Below are 19,150 nucleotides of genomic sequence, written 5' to 3'. Positions count from 1 at the left end.
AAAATGAATTGAAGAGAAAAATAGGACACGAACACAAAAACAAAAAAAAAGCCTTAACTAAACAATCAAAAGGAAATAAACAAAACAAAGATGGTTATAATTACCTTGTGCTATTAAAATTCTATGCGCTGCAACAATCGCGAAAGGGAACAAACTCAGAATTATGTCATGAGCGGTATTCCACCAATTAAAAAAGAAACACTACCTCAGAACATACGATTTACTTTACTCTCCCGATTGTAAAATATTACCGCATTGACAGACATTCATTGCACGCTACTTTAGCCTTTACTCCAACCGGTTAAGGCGAAAACCGGTCGTATACCCGTACCTTTATATCCGGATCGTCTAAATTTTCGGCGTATTCAGTCGTGTAACGGCACTGGCATGCACTAAAAGGACTATTAGTCAAAAATGTTTTGCCATTTGCAATTTCGCCGATGCTTTTCGGGGCTTTGTTTATCGGTTATTTTGTCCTCTTGTCCATAATGCTCTTTTTTGAAAGTCGCTTTGATCTGCGGCGCTTGTTGCAAATAATGTTACATTTGATATAAAAGCTCTCAACACTATTATAAGTAAGTAAGCAACATTATCTCTTGGTAGTTTTATAGTTTTATTTTAAAGCTTGTTATATTCTCGCGATGTAAATGTCAATATATTTTTGATATAGGTTACATTTTTAGTTAAGTACCCAAAATACTTTGATAAGTAAATTTTGATTTCATTTTGCGATTATTTTACACTATATCACAAGCACTTTTAGGAACTTATTAAACCTGAATCGGTCTTTGTCCTGAATTCTATACCTTTCGATGTATTTGTCTATTAATAATAATTAGCTAATGATAAAATATTACCTATACATAAGCATTAAATTAATAAAGTTAAAGTACTCTTATACAAATATAGCGATATTGCTGCGACTCTACAATACAAGCAGTAGAGCGGTAACTAACTTTAGCAGTGCACCATTAATTCAGTGCGAGCCATTGAACGCCGAGGAGTTTGGACCAGCGGACGTCCGCGGCGAATCCGTTCCGATACACCCTTGTGACGTCACTACAACCCTTGTGTCACACTGTCGGGTGCACTCCTCTACATAACTGGTAGTTCTTACCACACAATTTTATTCGACTGCGTGTGATGTCTTAACAAACATAGTAAAATGGCAATGTAGAAACTAACATGAGGCGTCTTAATTTAGTCTTCAAATCTTAATGAACTGGAGTTGGGGCTACTAGATTTTTTATCAAATTGCAGCAGCAAAGGAACTGATGACTGTTGCCAATAGATATGTATCTGCACTCAAATACTAATAGGAGTGTATCTAAAATCGGCGAGAGATACGATGTTATCAGGGCCGGATTTAGAGGTCTAGAGGCCTTGGGGCAACAAAGGAGTGGAGGCCCCCTGGCCCCAAATTATTTTCCGAATAAAATGAACAATTTTTTCAGTTGAGTTTTTCAATAAATATTTTATTGTGAAACGCAGTTAGATTCTTCTAGTATTCATGTTTGTAAAAAGTACTGGAGATAAAGGTAAAACAGCGAAAAAAAATATCAAAGGAAAAGATATATATATTTTTTTACTAGTGTTTACTAGTCGGAATTAAAAAAAAAACCGACGTCTCTATTGTGGGGGCCCCTCTTTTGTGGAGGCTCCGGAGCTGCCGCCCCGGTTGCCCTCCCTTAAATCCGGCCCTGGATGTTATGACTGGCAGCAACTGGCAGTTCAACGTCTTTGCCAACATTACTTGCAGTAGCCAAGTAAGCACAGCATGCCCGATAAGTTCTAGTGGACACAATGGCATTTATAACATAATTATTAATGAATACAGGTTGCGTGACGAATACTGGCACTAATCGCCGACACCGGTGCCAGTCGGTAGATGGCGCTCGTCCCCCAAGCCCTTTGTTTGCACAAATTGATTAACCGTGGGACAATGCGACGTAATATCTTCATTCTATTTGATTGATATTTCGTCTAATCATTCTATTGTGACAGTGTTACGGAGTGATTAATTTAATTTTGATTTTGTTAATTGATATTGGTTTCTTAATTATGTAGCCAAGGGTTGTTAGATGCACGGGTTTCTATTACATACAATTGTCTGATATTTTGTGGCTGTATCATTCTTATGTAGAAATAGCAAACGAGTATGCAACCCACTTTATAGTAAGTGGAAACTCGTTTAAATACTGTGAAAACTAATTCTATCCGTCTGTTTATATTTATCTTAGTGCTACCTGAGATCGTCAACAGTTATTATTTTTTCATCTTTTGAGGACCTACTCCTGTAATAGGTTGGAACGCCTCAAATAAGTGGCTCTTCCATACTACATCCTTGAACCCAAGAGAAAGCAGTGCTTAACACTTGTTTTAACGTAGAAATAGATGTGGCGGTGGTGCCTCCAGAGTCGCTCTACAAAGTATTGTACCACCTTTGTATAAAAGTCCCCTCAAAATCTATTAAGCTTTATCCAAGGCTAACCCGTATAGACAAACAGATAATAGTTTAAAAACCAGTTTAATATTCTGGTATCGTACTAAGTTAGAATAATTGTTAAAACTACAGGCAAACACATCTAACGACTTAATAGATCATATCTATTTACCACAGTCATATCCTGAAGTAGAACAAATCTGCGAGGGGATGGGGAGGGGCTGCGGGGGTAGAGGGTGGGGGTGTTATCGAGTTAGGCGCGCCATTTGGCGCTGCTTTACATAAATGATTCGATAACACGATGCGATGCACCGTGCTACTCACTTTGTGAGAGAAATGGTTGAATACAATGTCTATTATTTAATAATATTATTCAATAATATGGATATAACTACTTATTTTTATATTTGTTAAGTAAGAAGAGAAGGATAAGAAATTGCTTCGCTCACGAAGTTTTTAAGTAATTACCTAATTATACTATTGTAGATAAAGTATTGTCTAGTCTGACGTGTTTACTAAAAAGGATATTCTTTTTAGTAAACCCGTTACTGCCCAATGCTGGCACGAGTCTCTTCAGAGAATGAGATGGATTAGAATATATGTAGACTATCGTGCTGACCAAATGCGAATTGGTAGATTTCAAATAGGCACCGTATTTAATATCACACGACAATTTATAAAGAAACTAAGGCAGATAAATTTAAGTGCTAGATCGTTGTACCAATTATACTTACAACAACACTTAGGGTTTTATCGAAAGCGTTTAACATTTGCGTTAAAGTTAAATATAACAGTAACTTTGACGGTAGCGATGGAATGTAAGAATTCTGTGTTGCACCAATTTATTTGTCATTTGTGTCGCTGTCACCACAATTTTTAGTCGACTTCGGCAGATAGGGAACTTGACAAATGCTGTAACGTTAACCAATCGAAATCGAGCCGTTAATGTTAAGTGATAGTTATGACATAATTGCTGAACTAAAATGGTGCAGGTAATTCATTTTTTAACCATTGATTGTAAATGTTAAAATTGTATGATGCAACCCTTAGGCGGTTACCACTACGAAAACCTTTGGTACGAGTTTTTACATTTTGACAAAAATGACTGGTTTTGTTTTTGTTTACATATTTCCCATATATTTCTAATCAGTTGATATAATCCGCTAGGTGCGCTGATTGAAAATATATAAGTAAATACGTAAACAAATATCAAAACAGTAATATTTGTAAAAACGTAAAAACTCATACTAAGGCTACTGGTAAATATAAGCAACATGAGGTAATAGGCATACGAGTAGGTACTAAATGCTCACCATAGAACAATTTGATTACAAAAGGCCAGAAAACGGCAAACAATACTATTGTTACAGGAAATAGGCCACCGCTCATTGCAACGATTGCGGAGCCAGCAACGACACGACTTGCAACTGCGACTTGCGACTGCGATTTGCGATTATCCGTCAACAATTCCTATCGTTCTTTATCATGGATTTTATTATGTAATAGAAATAACAATCTTGCAATACATCTGAAGGAAAGTAGCCACTTACACTGAACATATATAATTAACCCAAAATATCTATCTAAGGTCACAGGTGCGTTCTTACACCTAAGGACTAAGTTGGAATTTCCTCGTATAAGTCTCTTCGTTAAAACCGTTTAAAATATTGCTGTAATTGGATAAAAATAGATGTGGCTATCAAAGTCCAACTACAAAGAGTCCTACCAACGTATTGTATTAAAGACAAAGGGCAGCAGCAAATAAGTGATCAAGTCAGTGGAACCGTACGCTTTTAATTTCAATTTATATATAACGTATGTTTTAAATCGCATCGCAGACATGGATCGCAAGAATCGCAGTCGCGTACCGCACGCCGCAGTCGCAAGCCGCGCCGCTCGGAACTCACTCGTAACACGATTATGTAATTTGCACTATGACTCTTGAAACGAGAGGCTGAAACAAAAAGAAATGCCGGTACGAGCCGCTGAAGAATACATAAAACGTTCACCATGATGCTTCGGAATGTGAATGATATAATTGATGACGACAACTGGGTCACAGCAATGTAACGAAGTACTGTACACATACATAAATAAGTGGTGTGTGCGGAGTTAGTTATAGAAGTTATACTTCTTTAAGGGAATGCAACGCTGGGGTGTTACGTTTTTTCAATAATACCGATTTATCGATGATATGACACTATAAATAAAACGACAGGGTCAAAATAGTATTTAAGATTTTGTTAATAGCGTCAAAGAAGAATATATCTTACATATCAGTCCGTACTTCTTATTCGAGTACATACGTTGCTTACATTAAATTACTCGTAAGTTTCAAACAAACATATCTACTTATAATGTAAGTAAGAAATGTTTAATACAAATTAAAACGTTTAATAAATGTTTGATTAGACTTAAGACTAATCATCATATCGTATGTCTATAGAAAATATCACAGAATAATTTCTAGAACAATGTAACTCTTCTAAGAACGACCTAACATTAAAACTAAATAATATAATAGGGTAACTGCACCAAAATAGTATCTAAAATAAATATTATAAAGTTTAGCAAAAGACGATCGAACCAATCCAAAGCTAGATCGGTTGAAAGGAGGCTAGGAAGGTAAGCTGGCTGTTAAAAGTTCGCCATTCACCAACTACTCCAACGCCCCTCGTTGGCTTCGGAAATAACATTACAAATGGTTGAGAATAGTTTAAACGCTGGTTCACTGTGAATGGAAGAGGGGAACTATTGTACAATTTAAGGATAAACCAAGTAAGGATCTGTTCATTTTTTTTAATCTACATTATTGAATTTAAGGCATATTTTGTGATATAAAAGCAACTGTCATTTTTATGCTTATTTATACCAAATGATGTACAAATATGTACAAAATCATCGTCTGTGTCTCTGCTGGACAAAGATTAACATCAGTGAAAACTAAGAGGTACGTATTATTATTTGTCTTGTTTATTAAATTATTTATATTATTTTTTATGTCCTAATACAAGATTAAACTGATTTGAGGAAGAGCAAGAAAATAATAATCGTTATTTAATAATAAATATAATTAATTAAAACCTTGTTAGTAATACATATATATCTAGGCAATTGTAGAAGTATGTGGTATTGATATAAATTCCTATCCATTGTTATTTTTAAATTAAAAAAAGTTTAAAAACATTTATGTTATTATATAGTAACTTTCAATTAACGAATACGATTAAAACTCTTAATAAAACAGTATACTAAACTGTTACCATTATCTACTAGTACAATAAAACTTCGAAAACATTTAAACCGCATCAACTAAATACACCAAAAGAGTTTCAGATAACCGCGCAAATAAATAAAGAAAATCTAGTTAGAGTAAGTGATGGTCGGTTTAAGCGGGTATCGCACAATAAACCGAGTGGTGGCATGTCGTCGCATTGTGGCGAGCAATAACGAAATGGCGGGCAAATCGAATCAGCGGAACCGACTCCTGCCATCACATTAGCGGACCATTCGAGACGTTTAACGAGAGGGGGGCTATGGTGGAAGATTTAGCGATTTTCATTTAGCGATTGCTGTCTACGTATAAGCTACATGTACACTCCCGCACCTAGTCTCATTAATGCAGTATAAAAATAACTTAATAATTTCAGAACAGTACGTTATATTTTCCGAAAAAAATATTTTCATTAGAAAATGCTGCCAAAATCAGTTAATCATTTTTTGAAAGATTAAAAAATACAATACTACGCAACATACTTAATAAAAATAAACGTATTTATGGAAGAATTATTGTAGAAGCATTTGATATTGAAGAAGTAAATGAAAAGATTTTTGGATAAAAGCCGACAAGTTTCACATTTTATAATCTACAAAAGTTGACACCCAAAAAAAAATGTCTTTTATATAAGTTGCTCATTCAAACAGAAAATTCATTGTTTCCTTATTTTTGTGTGTTTGGGTGCCTGATTCGAAGTGTTTAAGAAATCGGAACTCAGGTAATACGTGTAAATAATATGACATTTTCCATATTAATTAATCGTATTAAATTGGTAACCAATAGGGCACATAGTTTCCTATATCGTAAAATATGATTATAGAAATAAACTCAAACTATTTCAGTACATATGTTTACCAGCTATACGCCCCGCTATCGCTTGTAACTTGGAGCGTACCCGAATCCATTGTAGCATTGTAGAGTCCGCGACTCGTGGATACATCTCCATTACGACTCAATTCATTTGGGCGTATTGTGGCGGGAGTGATTCGGAATTTACTGGGAATATATAGTTTGATCGTCTTCAATTCGGGAATACGAATTGGCAAATATCTACCTACTCATAAATCTTAGTTCAATGTTGCGGTAATGGGATTAGAATCATGTAATTAAAGCTGAGTTTTTATGGTATAGACAGAAATGAAATTGTTCTCATACACATGGTAATAAATCCCAGATAAAATTGGAATTATTTCTTACGTTAGCGACGAACGTGCTCGACACACACGAACTTCACTTGAATACATACAGATTAGAAATAAAGATATTTGGAACGCACGCAAACATTTGTTCCATTCAGACAGTGAGACCGGAAGAGACTTTACAATAATAGTATCAATACACTATTATTAAGAAGTTCTACTTGCACGATTTGGCTGTCGTAATAGTTAAATAAAGTAGATACATGAGAAGAGTGAGTAGATATGATTAGTGTATAAAACATATTAAATAACAGCATCATAATCAAAATTAACGAGATGGGGCGGAGCGCTCCTTCCAAGTCACGCGCGAACGCAACAAAAATAACAAACAAGGTCATTAGAGATATTATATGATAATTTAATGGCAAAGCAACAGAACAGTAACCGTGTATCTCTCCGCGGGGCGCCGGCTTCGGAACCCGTCTCGTTACGCGGCGGACACACTCGCCGCCACGTGGCGACGCGGCAATTATGCCCGTGGAGCGATGGAGCGCTTTTTGGAGTCCTTTAGCACGTTTGCGACGTTGCTTCTAGCGGCCGATTGGGTGCTTGTTTGTTAGAGAAGACTTTTTTCAGAGTCCCTTTTGATTGTCCACGCTGCGTGCTGAAACTGCGTACTTCACGCATGTCTGGTTTTTCGAAAATCAACGTTGGTCTAGAAGCTTCCCTGTGGCTAAATCAATCAGGTGCAGGTATCTGATATTTTGGAACACTTTGGTGTTTTATTTAAAATTGAAATTAAAGAACGCCACTTCGGTAAGTTACCATCAACCAGAAATGAGTTATAGCTGTGGGTTGAACATGTTTTTTAACTAAACAAATTACAAATCACCAAATAAATTGGTGAATCAGTTTTTAACCCAAATTACAAGAGTTCTTGTGTGATCCGTCATCATTAGCGGTGGATTAGTGGCTGCGCACGCGCAACGCCCCGCTGATTCCGGGTTTATACTTGTGCGAGCGTGATAATAGCTATTATATTATTGTTTACTTACTTTTTTGTAAGTATGCGTTTACTTATAACATGTATCTATTGAGTTATAGTTTGTAGATACTACTTATGTTTTTACAAAAAATTGCATATGAAATGGATTATAAATGTCTCTACCTATTAGTCTTTCTAGATTAAACGTGTTGAAGTAAACTTCCTTATATTTAAGAAAAGACTCGTGCCCAACAGGGAGATATAAAAAGCCCATATTATAAATGCATAATAATTCTATTAAATTTTATATTTCTCTATAAATTAGTTTTTAACCTTCATTCTTCTAATAAGATGTATTATATAAATGTCGTAGTTGAGTTTCAATGTATGTATTACCATTACCTAAGTATTACTGCAAATTGCAAGCCAATGCAATTACAAGCCAGTATATTCCTTAAACTGGTATTATAGCAACTTTAATACTATAATGGCGAGACAGAGCATAGGTTAGATAGTGCACATAGACAGTTTAATCAGGAGGGTGGCAGCTAGCCAGACGGTCGCCCGCTGCGCGAATCCTTTCTTCAAATTCTCCACTATTGTTATCACATTTCATACATATTCTCTTAAAATCTTTGTTCAGTCCAATTCTTCGCACTGATTTTATTTCAAACTGTTAGATAGTTAGGCTTTATATGTACCTAAGTTTTTTGTATTAATCATAATTAGATTACTAATCTGTTTTTTACATTATTTTATAGTGGTAAGCTCAGTTACTTCACAAATATGTATATTAACTATATATTTTAATTTATGAAAAGCTTTTAAGTATAATAGTAGTAAGTATAATAAAAGCAAAGCAGTTTTTTTTTTATCTGTTTATGCTGACTTGTAACATTTGTTGGATGAATAATGCGATGACTTTGTCCATTATCTCTGACACGTTTAAACTAACTGTCAGGAAATCAAATTAAACTTTTAAAAACATAACGCATTTAAAATTCGATTTGTAAGCACTCATAACGTTGCATACGCCAACACAATTATGTTCCTCGATTCAATATATTGCACGCTATTATAGTATGTAATGTCTAACATATAGGGATGATAATAGTGTGTGTCCTTCGGGGATGTTATTAGAGTTTGTGTTGCAGGGGGTACGATAATGAATATTAATAGTAGACATTATGGGCTAGTGCAGACGACAAGTAGGGACGACACGACACGCGTAAGCGAAATGTTTATGGATAAATGAGTAGCATTTTTATTGGTTTTCATGTAGTTTGCGGGCACTTTTAACTCGTAAATCGTTGTTGTCTTCGTTATAAATATTTTGTTTTCATAAACCTCTGAAAACATGTTATATATTTAGGGATTTGTGTAGTAACTTGAAAACTGCAACCACGTTGAAACCCAACGAATTAGGGCCAGTTTATTTTTAATCGGGTGAATGTCCATAATATGTGTTATAATGTTCTTAAAAATTTACCTATATATTGAAAAAAAAATGAACTTCTAAATAAAAATAAATGTCGTTTTAAAATAGCCGCTAAAATTCACATAATTTCGGAAAATCAAAGGAACTTAACCTTGGATTTTAATTCCCACCGTGAGAGGTCGAACTTGAAACCACTAAGCTATCACTGCTTATAATATGCGAATTTAATCTAATAATATGTGAATACTCATAAATGCATAGTTCTCACATTAACGATTAGCAAGGGAGTCGACTCTCCCTTAAGAGCGTTTATGGTAATTATAGTCATTGTGAACGAGGTCGCCAACGATCGTGATTAATAGATTTACCAAATGAGTGTTCGGGGGAACGAATATTAATATAGAACTTTGTTTACCACTATTTGGTTTCGAAATGTTTTCATACAACTATAGTGCAGGTTTTTAGCCGTCTTATCTTAGTAAAAAAAGTTCCATATTTTTACAAGAGAAATTTAAACCTATACTTGTTATTACTTTTAATAGAATTTATATTTATATAATATAGCAAAATACAGAAAGAGAACAGAATTTCATTCTATTTGCTATATGCATGCATGGGCAGAAACTATGTCTATGTACCTAATCTATCGAAATTTGTAAGAGAAGGACTAGAACTTATAATATATCCACTTGTGTATTGTGTTATAACCAGTTAATCAACAAACATAAAATAGTTAAAAGTAAAACGTAAATCTAAGTTGCCACTTGTCACATGATGGTTAGTAGATACGAGTACACACTTACACAAATTGTCAACCAAACAAAACACAAAAAACAGGGTCCTATTAAAAGCACCAATTTTAGATAAACAAACAACTTTGAGCCACTGGACCAGTCATTATTACACGTTTGGGGCAACGAGCTCCGAGCATCCCGCGCCGGCTTCGGAGGGCGTGGACGGTATTATACACTTGGAGCATTCGATTTTAACGCTTATTCCTTCAAAATAACGTACTTTAAACATGTAAATATTATGTTGCGGTGGTGTAATTTATAGTTCATCTCATAAATTGATTATTACACATGGAGTACGGGGATAAATCAGCTGTAATCGGATTAGGGGGCTCGCACACCCGGCGCCGGCGTTTGCGGTCCTTATTAAATTGTTTTTGTACATTTTTATGCGATGATCAGTGGTCCGGTGCGTGTGTCGTTTGTCTTAATAACGTGAGTACGTCGGACGAGGTTTGTTTCTCTGTAATTGTGATTAATGGACAAAAGTATTTTGGCATATGATTTTGTTTGTGTATCTACTAAAATAAGCAACTTTGTAATAGATATCTGCTTGTTATTGTTAATTCTAATATTTAACCTAAAAGAAAAAGCAAGCATACGAAAAAACGAAAAAAAAAGTAATTAGTGAAATAAAATTAGTTCTTTTTTTCTACTTTAATTTTAACGTGTTTTTACTTAATCTTTAAATAAAGGAAAGATGAAAAATTATACGATTAATTAAAGAAAAAATCTTTTTAACAGACCACTGCCCATGTGCGTTGTAATAGGTATTATATGTGTTATAAGTATCACATATGGCTTTGTAATGAAAAAGCCACTCGAGTCGCCATAATCTACAGCTTGTAAGGGATTATTAAGGGATAAGCATTGGCTTGTGTTGGCTTTTAAACAACCCTATTAACTTGTAGCATTTTGTACTTTTGCCCAACTCTGTATGAATTTTATTAAGGGCGGAGTCGCCTTATACAGTGCAAATCAGTGAAATAAACGGCAGATCATATTATATGTACCTACGAGTAAGTGTACAAACATTCAGTTGATAGAGCTGTTCTTTTTTTAATGGATTTTAATTTTACTAGCTTTATTTACTTAGCTAATTAATTCTCTCTCCAAAATTTCAATCCAACATATATTCCTTCCTCAGTTTAAACATTTTTTGTGTAATTCTAATATTTAAAGTGAAAATCTTATTTAAATTTAGTAGTTCTTTATCCCCTATACGACGGGTTTTCAATAGACACTTTAAATGAATTTACTTTAATTTTGTACACATAATGAAGGGCCTTAAAATATAATAGTTGACTTTACTGTCAAGTGGAGTACACAATTTTTAACAAATTTAAACAACTAACTTTGGTAATAGCTATACTGGGAGTTCTTAAAAAAATCTCAAACGTGTGCGAAATCTATCAATTCGCAGTGTGGCCAGCAAATCAAATCAAATACGATGATTTTAACATTTAATAGTAGAAGTTATAAAATTGTTATTAAAATGCATTTTCTTATCTACCTATTATTACAAAAAAAGTCAACAACCCATTATTGTCCCACTGCTGGGCACCTGCTGGTCGCCTCTCAGAATGAGAAGGTTAAGGCCATAGTCCACCGCGGTGCCCAAGTGCGTATTGGTAGACTTCACATACCTTTGAGACTTTCTTTTTTATAAATATTTCTTCACGATGTTTTCCTTCGCCGTTTAGCAAGTGATAATTAATTTCTAATACGCACATAACTTTGAAAAATCACAGGTGCGTGCCTGGGATTTGAACCTCGGACCCTCAATCGAGGTCGAGTTTTCTTAACCACCAGGCTATCACTGCTTTTTACAAAGAATATCTAAAAATAAACATTCAAGATTTGTAGGCTGTTGTTAGGGCAAGACTCTACGGTAATTATAATTTAGTCTTCAAGAGTAGTAACGTATCTTTGGGCAACTTTAGGTAAGCTTTCCAATCCTCTTGCCCGCAGTCTTCGACACTCTGCGAGAAACACCATGGTGTTTAAGTATAACTCTCTATCGTACTCAACGACAGAAGGGTATCCAGAACGTATTTCAATGATTGATTAGATTTGTGTCTAAGATTGGATATATGTCGACTGTATGTTCGTTCACTACGTCTAAAAGATACAAAAGTTTATACGGTGATACGTACGTACATGTCTATGGTGTGTGTGTGTACCCGGCCGGACGCTAGGTGGCCATTAGGAGCGGAACGCACTCGCTAATTGCCAAATTCGTTGGCCGGCTTATTGTCTCGCGTCGTTAATGACATTGTCTGCTTTCCTACTGGAGACATTGGCTGTTTTTGAATTTGTCAGTCAGCTTCCGAACTATTGAAACCTGGTTACAGATAGGTATCATCTTAATACGGTTAAACGTCGGCGGTGTGTATTGCAGCCGGATATTAATCTATTTCCGAGGCTCCGGCTGTTGCAGGCTGCAGTCACATCGAGCTGATTGCATTTATCGGCAATTACTGTGCACTGGATAACGGCAGAAAGATATCATTACCAGTTGCAGTCACATCAGTAATTTTTTCACCATAAAAACTGGAATTCTTTTTCCTCCTTGCAGTGATTAGAAATATACTAAAGTCTACATGCTCATTTACAAATTCGTACGATGTGTATGTGTGTCGGACGCTAGGTGGCCATTAGGAGCGGAACGCGCTCGCTAATTGCCAAATTCGCCGAGCGGCTTATTGTCTCGCGTCGTTAATGACATTGTCTGCGCTCGACCCGCTGGAATCGCTGGCTGTTTTTGAATTTGAAAAGCTTTTAAGAATCCTGCGTTAGATAGGATAATGGGAAATTTGCTACACTTTCTGAAATTAATTCATGGTTCACGTAGTATTCATGTACCGAATAATAATGTGTTAATGGATTAATATCGACTATCATATTCATTGTATCATCTATGATCTGTGTGATTTTTTATGTACTTAATATAGAAGTATAAAACATGCAGTCCACCTAATAATGGGCTACAGTCGCCCATGGTCATCTATAATTAACCATAGATAAGAAAAGGGTTTTTCCGGAATTCCACATATTATTTGCCACCTGAACATTAAATTAGAACAACTCTGATACGCTCAATCTTTATACGGGTATATTGTAATTTAGCTATACAAAACTATTGAAACTAGTTATAAATAGGTTAATATGTCGGTGGTATCTATTGCGCCCGGATATTAAGCCGGTCGAGACGCCGGCCGCTGCAGGCAGCAGTCACATCGAGCCGATTGCATTTCTCGGCTATTACCGCGCGGATAACCGGCTATGTTCACTTTGTGGTGGAAATTATACACGTAACTACATGTAAAGAACTAGAGTAAAAAAAATAAACAACAAAGTAGGTAGGTACGTTCATTTCAATTAAATTCTGTATTAGATATGTAGGTATCAACTAACTATAATTTCATAATCAATATCTAACATTTCTTAATTGTTCCACATCTTGGCTTTTTGTTAGCTTATATGAAGGCTTAAGTTTTTAATAATATGTATATACCTATCTAGATCTGTGCAATCGCAATAGGAAATTGTATCTTAAAAAAATGAGATGTAAACAGATCGTTTATAATTTAGAAGTTACTTAAGTAGAGTCAATAAAAATGTAGAGTTCACTTGTAAGATACATTAGATATTAGTGTAGATGATTTTGTACTACTGGAATAGATTACACATACTCTTAAATACCTACTTCACTACATACCTAAGTAGTTTCAACATACCTACATAACCTGCCTAATACTCAAAACAATTTCCATTACACTACAACCTGACGTAAGCGCCTGCGAAAAAATGTGCACTCCTTCACCGTGTAAATAGAATTACTACTTGTATGGAGTATAAATTATATTGTATGCTCAAGCTCGGAGCGAGAACAAACAAAACGGTGGCAAAAAGACAAGCCCGAAACAAAACCGGCCGCCATGCCGCTGCAGAGGGCGGGGCTAATAAAACAATCGCTCGTAACACAGCCATAACTACTCCACTACTCACTAATGGAGTTAAACTCTAAATTAAAAGAAGTAAGACAAGAATTTGAGTGGCCATTCACGGCGCTTACGTTGTTTCGCCCCGCGCCGTGATTGCAAAAGTGGCCAATCAGCGAGCGGTTACCACAACGCGTTTCCTCCGGCGCCCGATAGATGGCGCTACTTGCTTGTTTGGCAAGAGTGTAGCAAATATTTTGAGACTTTCATAATTTTTATAAAGAAAAAAATGATAAGCTAGAAACGTTTCTAGCTTCTAGCTTATCATTTTTTTCTACATTTTTCTAATGTCTACATTTTTTTACAAAATGTCTACATTTTTTTAAATATGCCGTTTAAGAATAAATAGTATTCCCTTTGATGCGATCGCACTTAGACGCTTTTGGATTCTAATTTTCAATCTAAGCCGCGTTACTTATTCATAACATGCAATCGTTTATGCAGGCTCTTGAAATAGAAATGTAGCTGTAGAAACAGTGGCGGTGATTGCATAATATCCGTTCATTGCAACGTCTCACGAACTGCGCCCCGGACGAGGAAACCTAATCTCCAGAAAGCCATTATACCGAAAATTCAACGACCATCACTCATAACCGCCACAGAAACTGCAAAACCAGCTCTAACTTGTACCAACAGATTGCATTTCAGTGTGGCGGCACACGAAATTTTGTTTGCAGCGAAAATTAAGTGGTAATAAACTTTACGCGGTCAGATTAGGGCTTAGTTTAGATTGTGGACGCATTGAGTTTGGAAATGAAATTTTCATAAATGCGTAAAAGGGAAGAGGGGCGTTAGGCGCGGGGGCGGCGGGGGTCGGGGGGGTATTTGTGTTTCCCCGCAGTTTCCGAGGGAAGGCGATACTTGAGCGCGGTTGTGTGTAGCTAGCAAACGGAAAAACTATTAATAATAATTACGGTTCTAGTACTGAGTAATTATTGCAGTAGGTATACATGGACAGGTTAGGTATCATTGGCGGGTGTGAGTGTAACCGTTCCCCTCTCGCTCCCTCTTCAGCGTCGTGCTATCTGCGTCTCTATCGACTCTACTAATTAGAGATCACGCATCTCCGTTACATTTACAGCGTTACAATTATAACTGGCAATTACTTCGTTTGAGCGCCGAGGTCTAATTATAACTGCTGAGATCTGTTATAAACTGGGGTCAGTCAAGATGCGCCCTTTACCCAAAATTGTTGAGACCCAGAGATCCATTTACTTTGCGTTGCTGTAAGTAAAGTATGTTGATTAAAATATTACAATTGATTAGGTTGTGATCCTGATTTTCTTTTCATTTATGGTATCCTTCTTATCTTGGTAGAAATTCTTGCCTAGAAATATGCTTGGTTTTAAAAATAATAATGCAAAAATAATTTTATACATCTACATATTGTTGATTGTATCAAAAGTTGTATTAAAGAAATCGAATTCAAGGAGATAGCAATCGGTTTGATATTTTATTTTGGTTTGGTTTGGTACGAATTCACAAGCTCTACATAGTTTTTTCTAAAGCCAAGAACTAAATCACAATGTACAGGTTTTTTTTTATAATATAGGAGTAGCAGACGAGCATGCAGTCCACCTGATGGTAAGTGGCTACTGCCGCCCATGGACATCTGTAATCAACCCCAGATAGGATTATAATAGGATTATATTCCTACCTGAGGTCGGCCACAGATGCGCCGCTACCCCTGAGGACTAAGCTGGAACGCCTCGGAAAAGTCTGCCTCCCTTACCACACCCTTCAAACCGGAACACAGCAGCGCCTAACACTGCTGTTATTAGGTAGAAATAGGTGTGGCGGTGGTGCCGCCGGAGTCGAACCACAAAGGGTTCTACCACCTTCACATTTAGTGGTATTTATTTGACATTACACATCCATGGGGAAGATTACAGTACCATATAGGTACCTATTATGTCTAATTTGGATATTTTGTCACGTTTTCCTATAACGCAGCAAAAGGTTCAGTAGTTCACCTGACGATAAATAGTCACTTCCGGTCGTGGACATCCGTAATCAACTCCAGAAAGGATCGGAGTCCTCCCTGATGTCAGCCACAGATGCATAGCTACCACTCCATGTAAGTCGGAAAGGTGAGTAACTATCTGAATTGGACTATGTAAGTCGGAACGACTTGTATAAAAATGACTATCTTTACTACACCCAACAAACCAAGACAAATACGAATAAAAACTGCTGCTATTAAGCAGAAATAAGTATAGCGGTGGCCCCACAGGATTAATACTACGAAAGATTCCACTACCTTTATCACTTGCCATTTCTACTTCTACTTCTATATTTATTAATTTCTAAATAGCCAATAAATCCAATTCATCCGATAGCCAGCGAAATACAAAACGTTCAAATTGTACTTCACTTGAAGTAAAAAATAATCGTAGGACTTCCTTCCGCGAATTGTGAACTGCTCTAAGCATTCGGTGCAAAATATCGTGTTGCGACCCGGTGTCAGGTTCAACTGTAAGATGCTAGTGTGTTCATCATGTGGGTAGCTTTTGAGACTTTTCGGGAATTGTTTAAGAATATTTACTTTAAGAAAGGCTTTAATTAAGAATACTTACTTAATGTAATAAGAATAATTAATTAAAAGTTAAGGTAATGTTACATACAGTAGGTAGAGCTTTTTGTTAAGTTACCTAATTAAATAAACAGTATAATTTATATATTAATAAACTATGCATAGTGCATAGAAAGAGTCGGTTTAGTACAGTTATATACTGATATTTATATAGATAGCAAAAAGATAAATCCAATTAACTTTATATAGAAATGATTCCTGGCTAATACTTAAATAAAAAATGTCGAAAACCTAAACTGACATTGTTACGAGTATGTCTAAAACAATAGGTATTTATTAATGAGTAGCTATGTAAGTACCTACCTAATACTATTTACTGCATTTATGTACAACAAATATTTATTCACATTACTTATTTTCTTGCACTTGTGTTTTAAAAACGAATATGTAAGCACTAATGATATGTACCGCAATTCTTTTAATTTATTATTCTCTTTTTCCGCCTAAAATTATTTTAATAATTACATTAGTTCTTTTAAAATCAATATATAAAATTATACACTGCAGAAGGTAATATTTTTCAGAGCATATGTATCTATATTCATTCTTTGGATCTGCAGCTCAAACAGCTAGATAGATTTTAACATATGAGGTACCTTAGGATTCATTTAAAATAGTGAAAGTAATATAGGATACCTATATTAATCATACTTTTTAAAAATATATCTCTAGTACCACAAGAAATCAGTTATAATTGTAATAAACCGGCGGTTCCGCTCGCAGTCAAAGCTTTTATCTATCCTTTGGGATCAGTAGGTACGTTTTTCGGGATATAATATACATTATGTCCTTATTTGAAACGCTTTTTAACGTGTTTACAAAATTTCATTAAAAAGGATATGTAGTTAAGGCTTGAAAATGTTGAAACCAAACAGGTTCACATTCGCATTTATAATGAGTTAGAATAACTTAAAATACCATATATCCTTAACAACTAAGGCAGTGAGCTCACCACAATGTTTGGAGTCTCGGCCGTTCCTTCGGATCGTTTCCCGCAAAATCGAAAATAGAGTGTCGTATTACAATCGATGCAATTGACGTATTAATAGACCCTGGGCGTTTTTGTTGTACGATACCCGACACCGGGTTTTTTAATCCAATTACACGATCAATAAGCAATCGAGCGTGCACGTTTACGTTTACTAATCTGGGATAGTGTAGTGCGTGCTGTTGTGAAGGAATTGCAATGCTTAAAGTTTGATTGAAAGCTGAAAGGCGCGCTAATTTCATTATGTTGTTAGCTAAACAATAAATGTGGCTTTGTCTATTAAAATTATTAATCATTCAATTGTGTACACAAATCCAATATTCGATTGTTTTTTTTTTTTCAATAATGTTTTGTTCATGTTTTTAAAAATCTTTAAACCCTTGCCCCAAAGTAGTTCTTGCATTTATTGGATAAAAGTGACGTCATTTTTTTCGTTATGTTTTTATTTACTTACTTACTTTAAGTAAACAATGTATCATAATGTTGAAAACTTGAAATTATGTAGTAAATTGTTTTAGGTTATAAAGTTTTCACAACATTAAGAGAAGATTCACATGTTCTTGAAGAAATCAAGATAATTATCTAGTTCATTATGATATAGACGGACTCAAAAGTTATGATGATCATTCACACATTTACATACTTATGTTATTAATTAATGCTAAATTAGGTAAATTAACTTAAAGGCACTGTGTGCTTAAAAGGAGCCTCTAGCCATTTATTAATGTAACACACCTTATGAAGTAAAATAAATAAATGTTTCAAATGTTTCACAGAGTAAAGTAGAGTAGTCAAATACAAAAGTTTCATGTCAGGTCATTTAACCCTCAAATTAAATATACACAAATAATTTCTTTGTTCTGTTAAAATACTTCGATGTCATACTTGTTTCTTCTACAAAATATATTTGTAACTACATTCTACAAAATATATTTTGCTAAGTCACCTTAGAATAATAAACAATAACGCCTCATGAATATCAAATCTAAGTATCTAGACTTACCTGTATCCTGTCTTCGGGCAGGTCGGTCTTAAGGGAGAGCATCTCGCGCGCGTAAACATCAGGGTAGTGGGCGTCCTTGAAAGCCTTCTCCAGCTCGTCCAGCTGGTACGACGTGAAGATCGTCCTGCCGCAGAAACAGAACACAGAGGGGTAGACTTGGATAACAACAACGGGTCGCGGTCAGTCATTGGAAGACTGACTGCGAAACTAGTCAAGAGATTTTAATTAAATGTTGTGTACTAGAAATATTAAGTAAGAAAGTATCGTTTGGAGCCGATAGATGGCGCAGTTATCGAGATCTAGGTTTTTTAGGTAGGATAATCTACCTGGGCCTACTAGAGTTAAATTCCAGAACTTAAAGAAAAATGAAACAAATTAAAAAAAATAATCATAATCATTAAAATCATATTCAATTAATTCATTTGTTTAGGTACTTAACATTCATTAAATTTATTAATCAAATCAAATTTGATTAATTAGAAAAATTAA

At 35.3% G+C, this 19,150-nt stretch overlaps 1 protein-coding gene across 5 annotated transcripts in view; it reads right to left on the bottom strand.

The window, feature by feature from the left end:
- Positions 1-19,150, bottom strand: part of LOC140742364 (visual system homeobox 2) — a 133,830-nt gene that overhangs the window by 45,477 nt on the left and 69,203 nt on the right. For all 5 annotated transcript variants that reach the window (XM_073073284.1, XM_073073300.1, XM_073073292.1 and 2 more), the window contains one exon: positions 18,662-18,789. In XM_073073284.1, the coding sequence (XP_072929385.1) occupies positions 18,662-18,789 (128 nt within the window). The remainder of the gene's footprint in view (positions 1-18,661; positions 18,790-19,150) is intronic.

The sequence above is a fragment of the Epargyreus clarus genome, unplaced genomic scaffold, assembly GCF_041222505.1.
Source record: "Epargyreus clarus isolate Ecla_fem2 unplaced genomic scaffold, WU_Ecla_fem_2.2 ptg000001l, whole genome shotgun sequence".
NCBI classification, from domain to species: Eukaryota; Metazoa; Arthropoda; class Insecta; order Lepidoptera; family Hesperiidae; genus Epargyreus; species Epargyreus clarus.
This window is presented reverse-complemented; position numbering and strand designations above follow the sequence as displayed.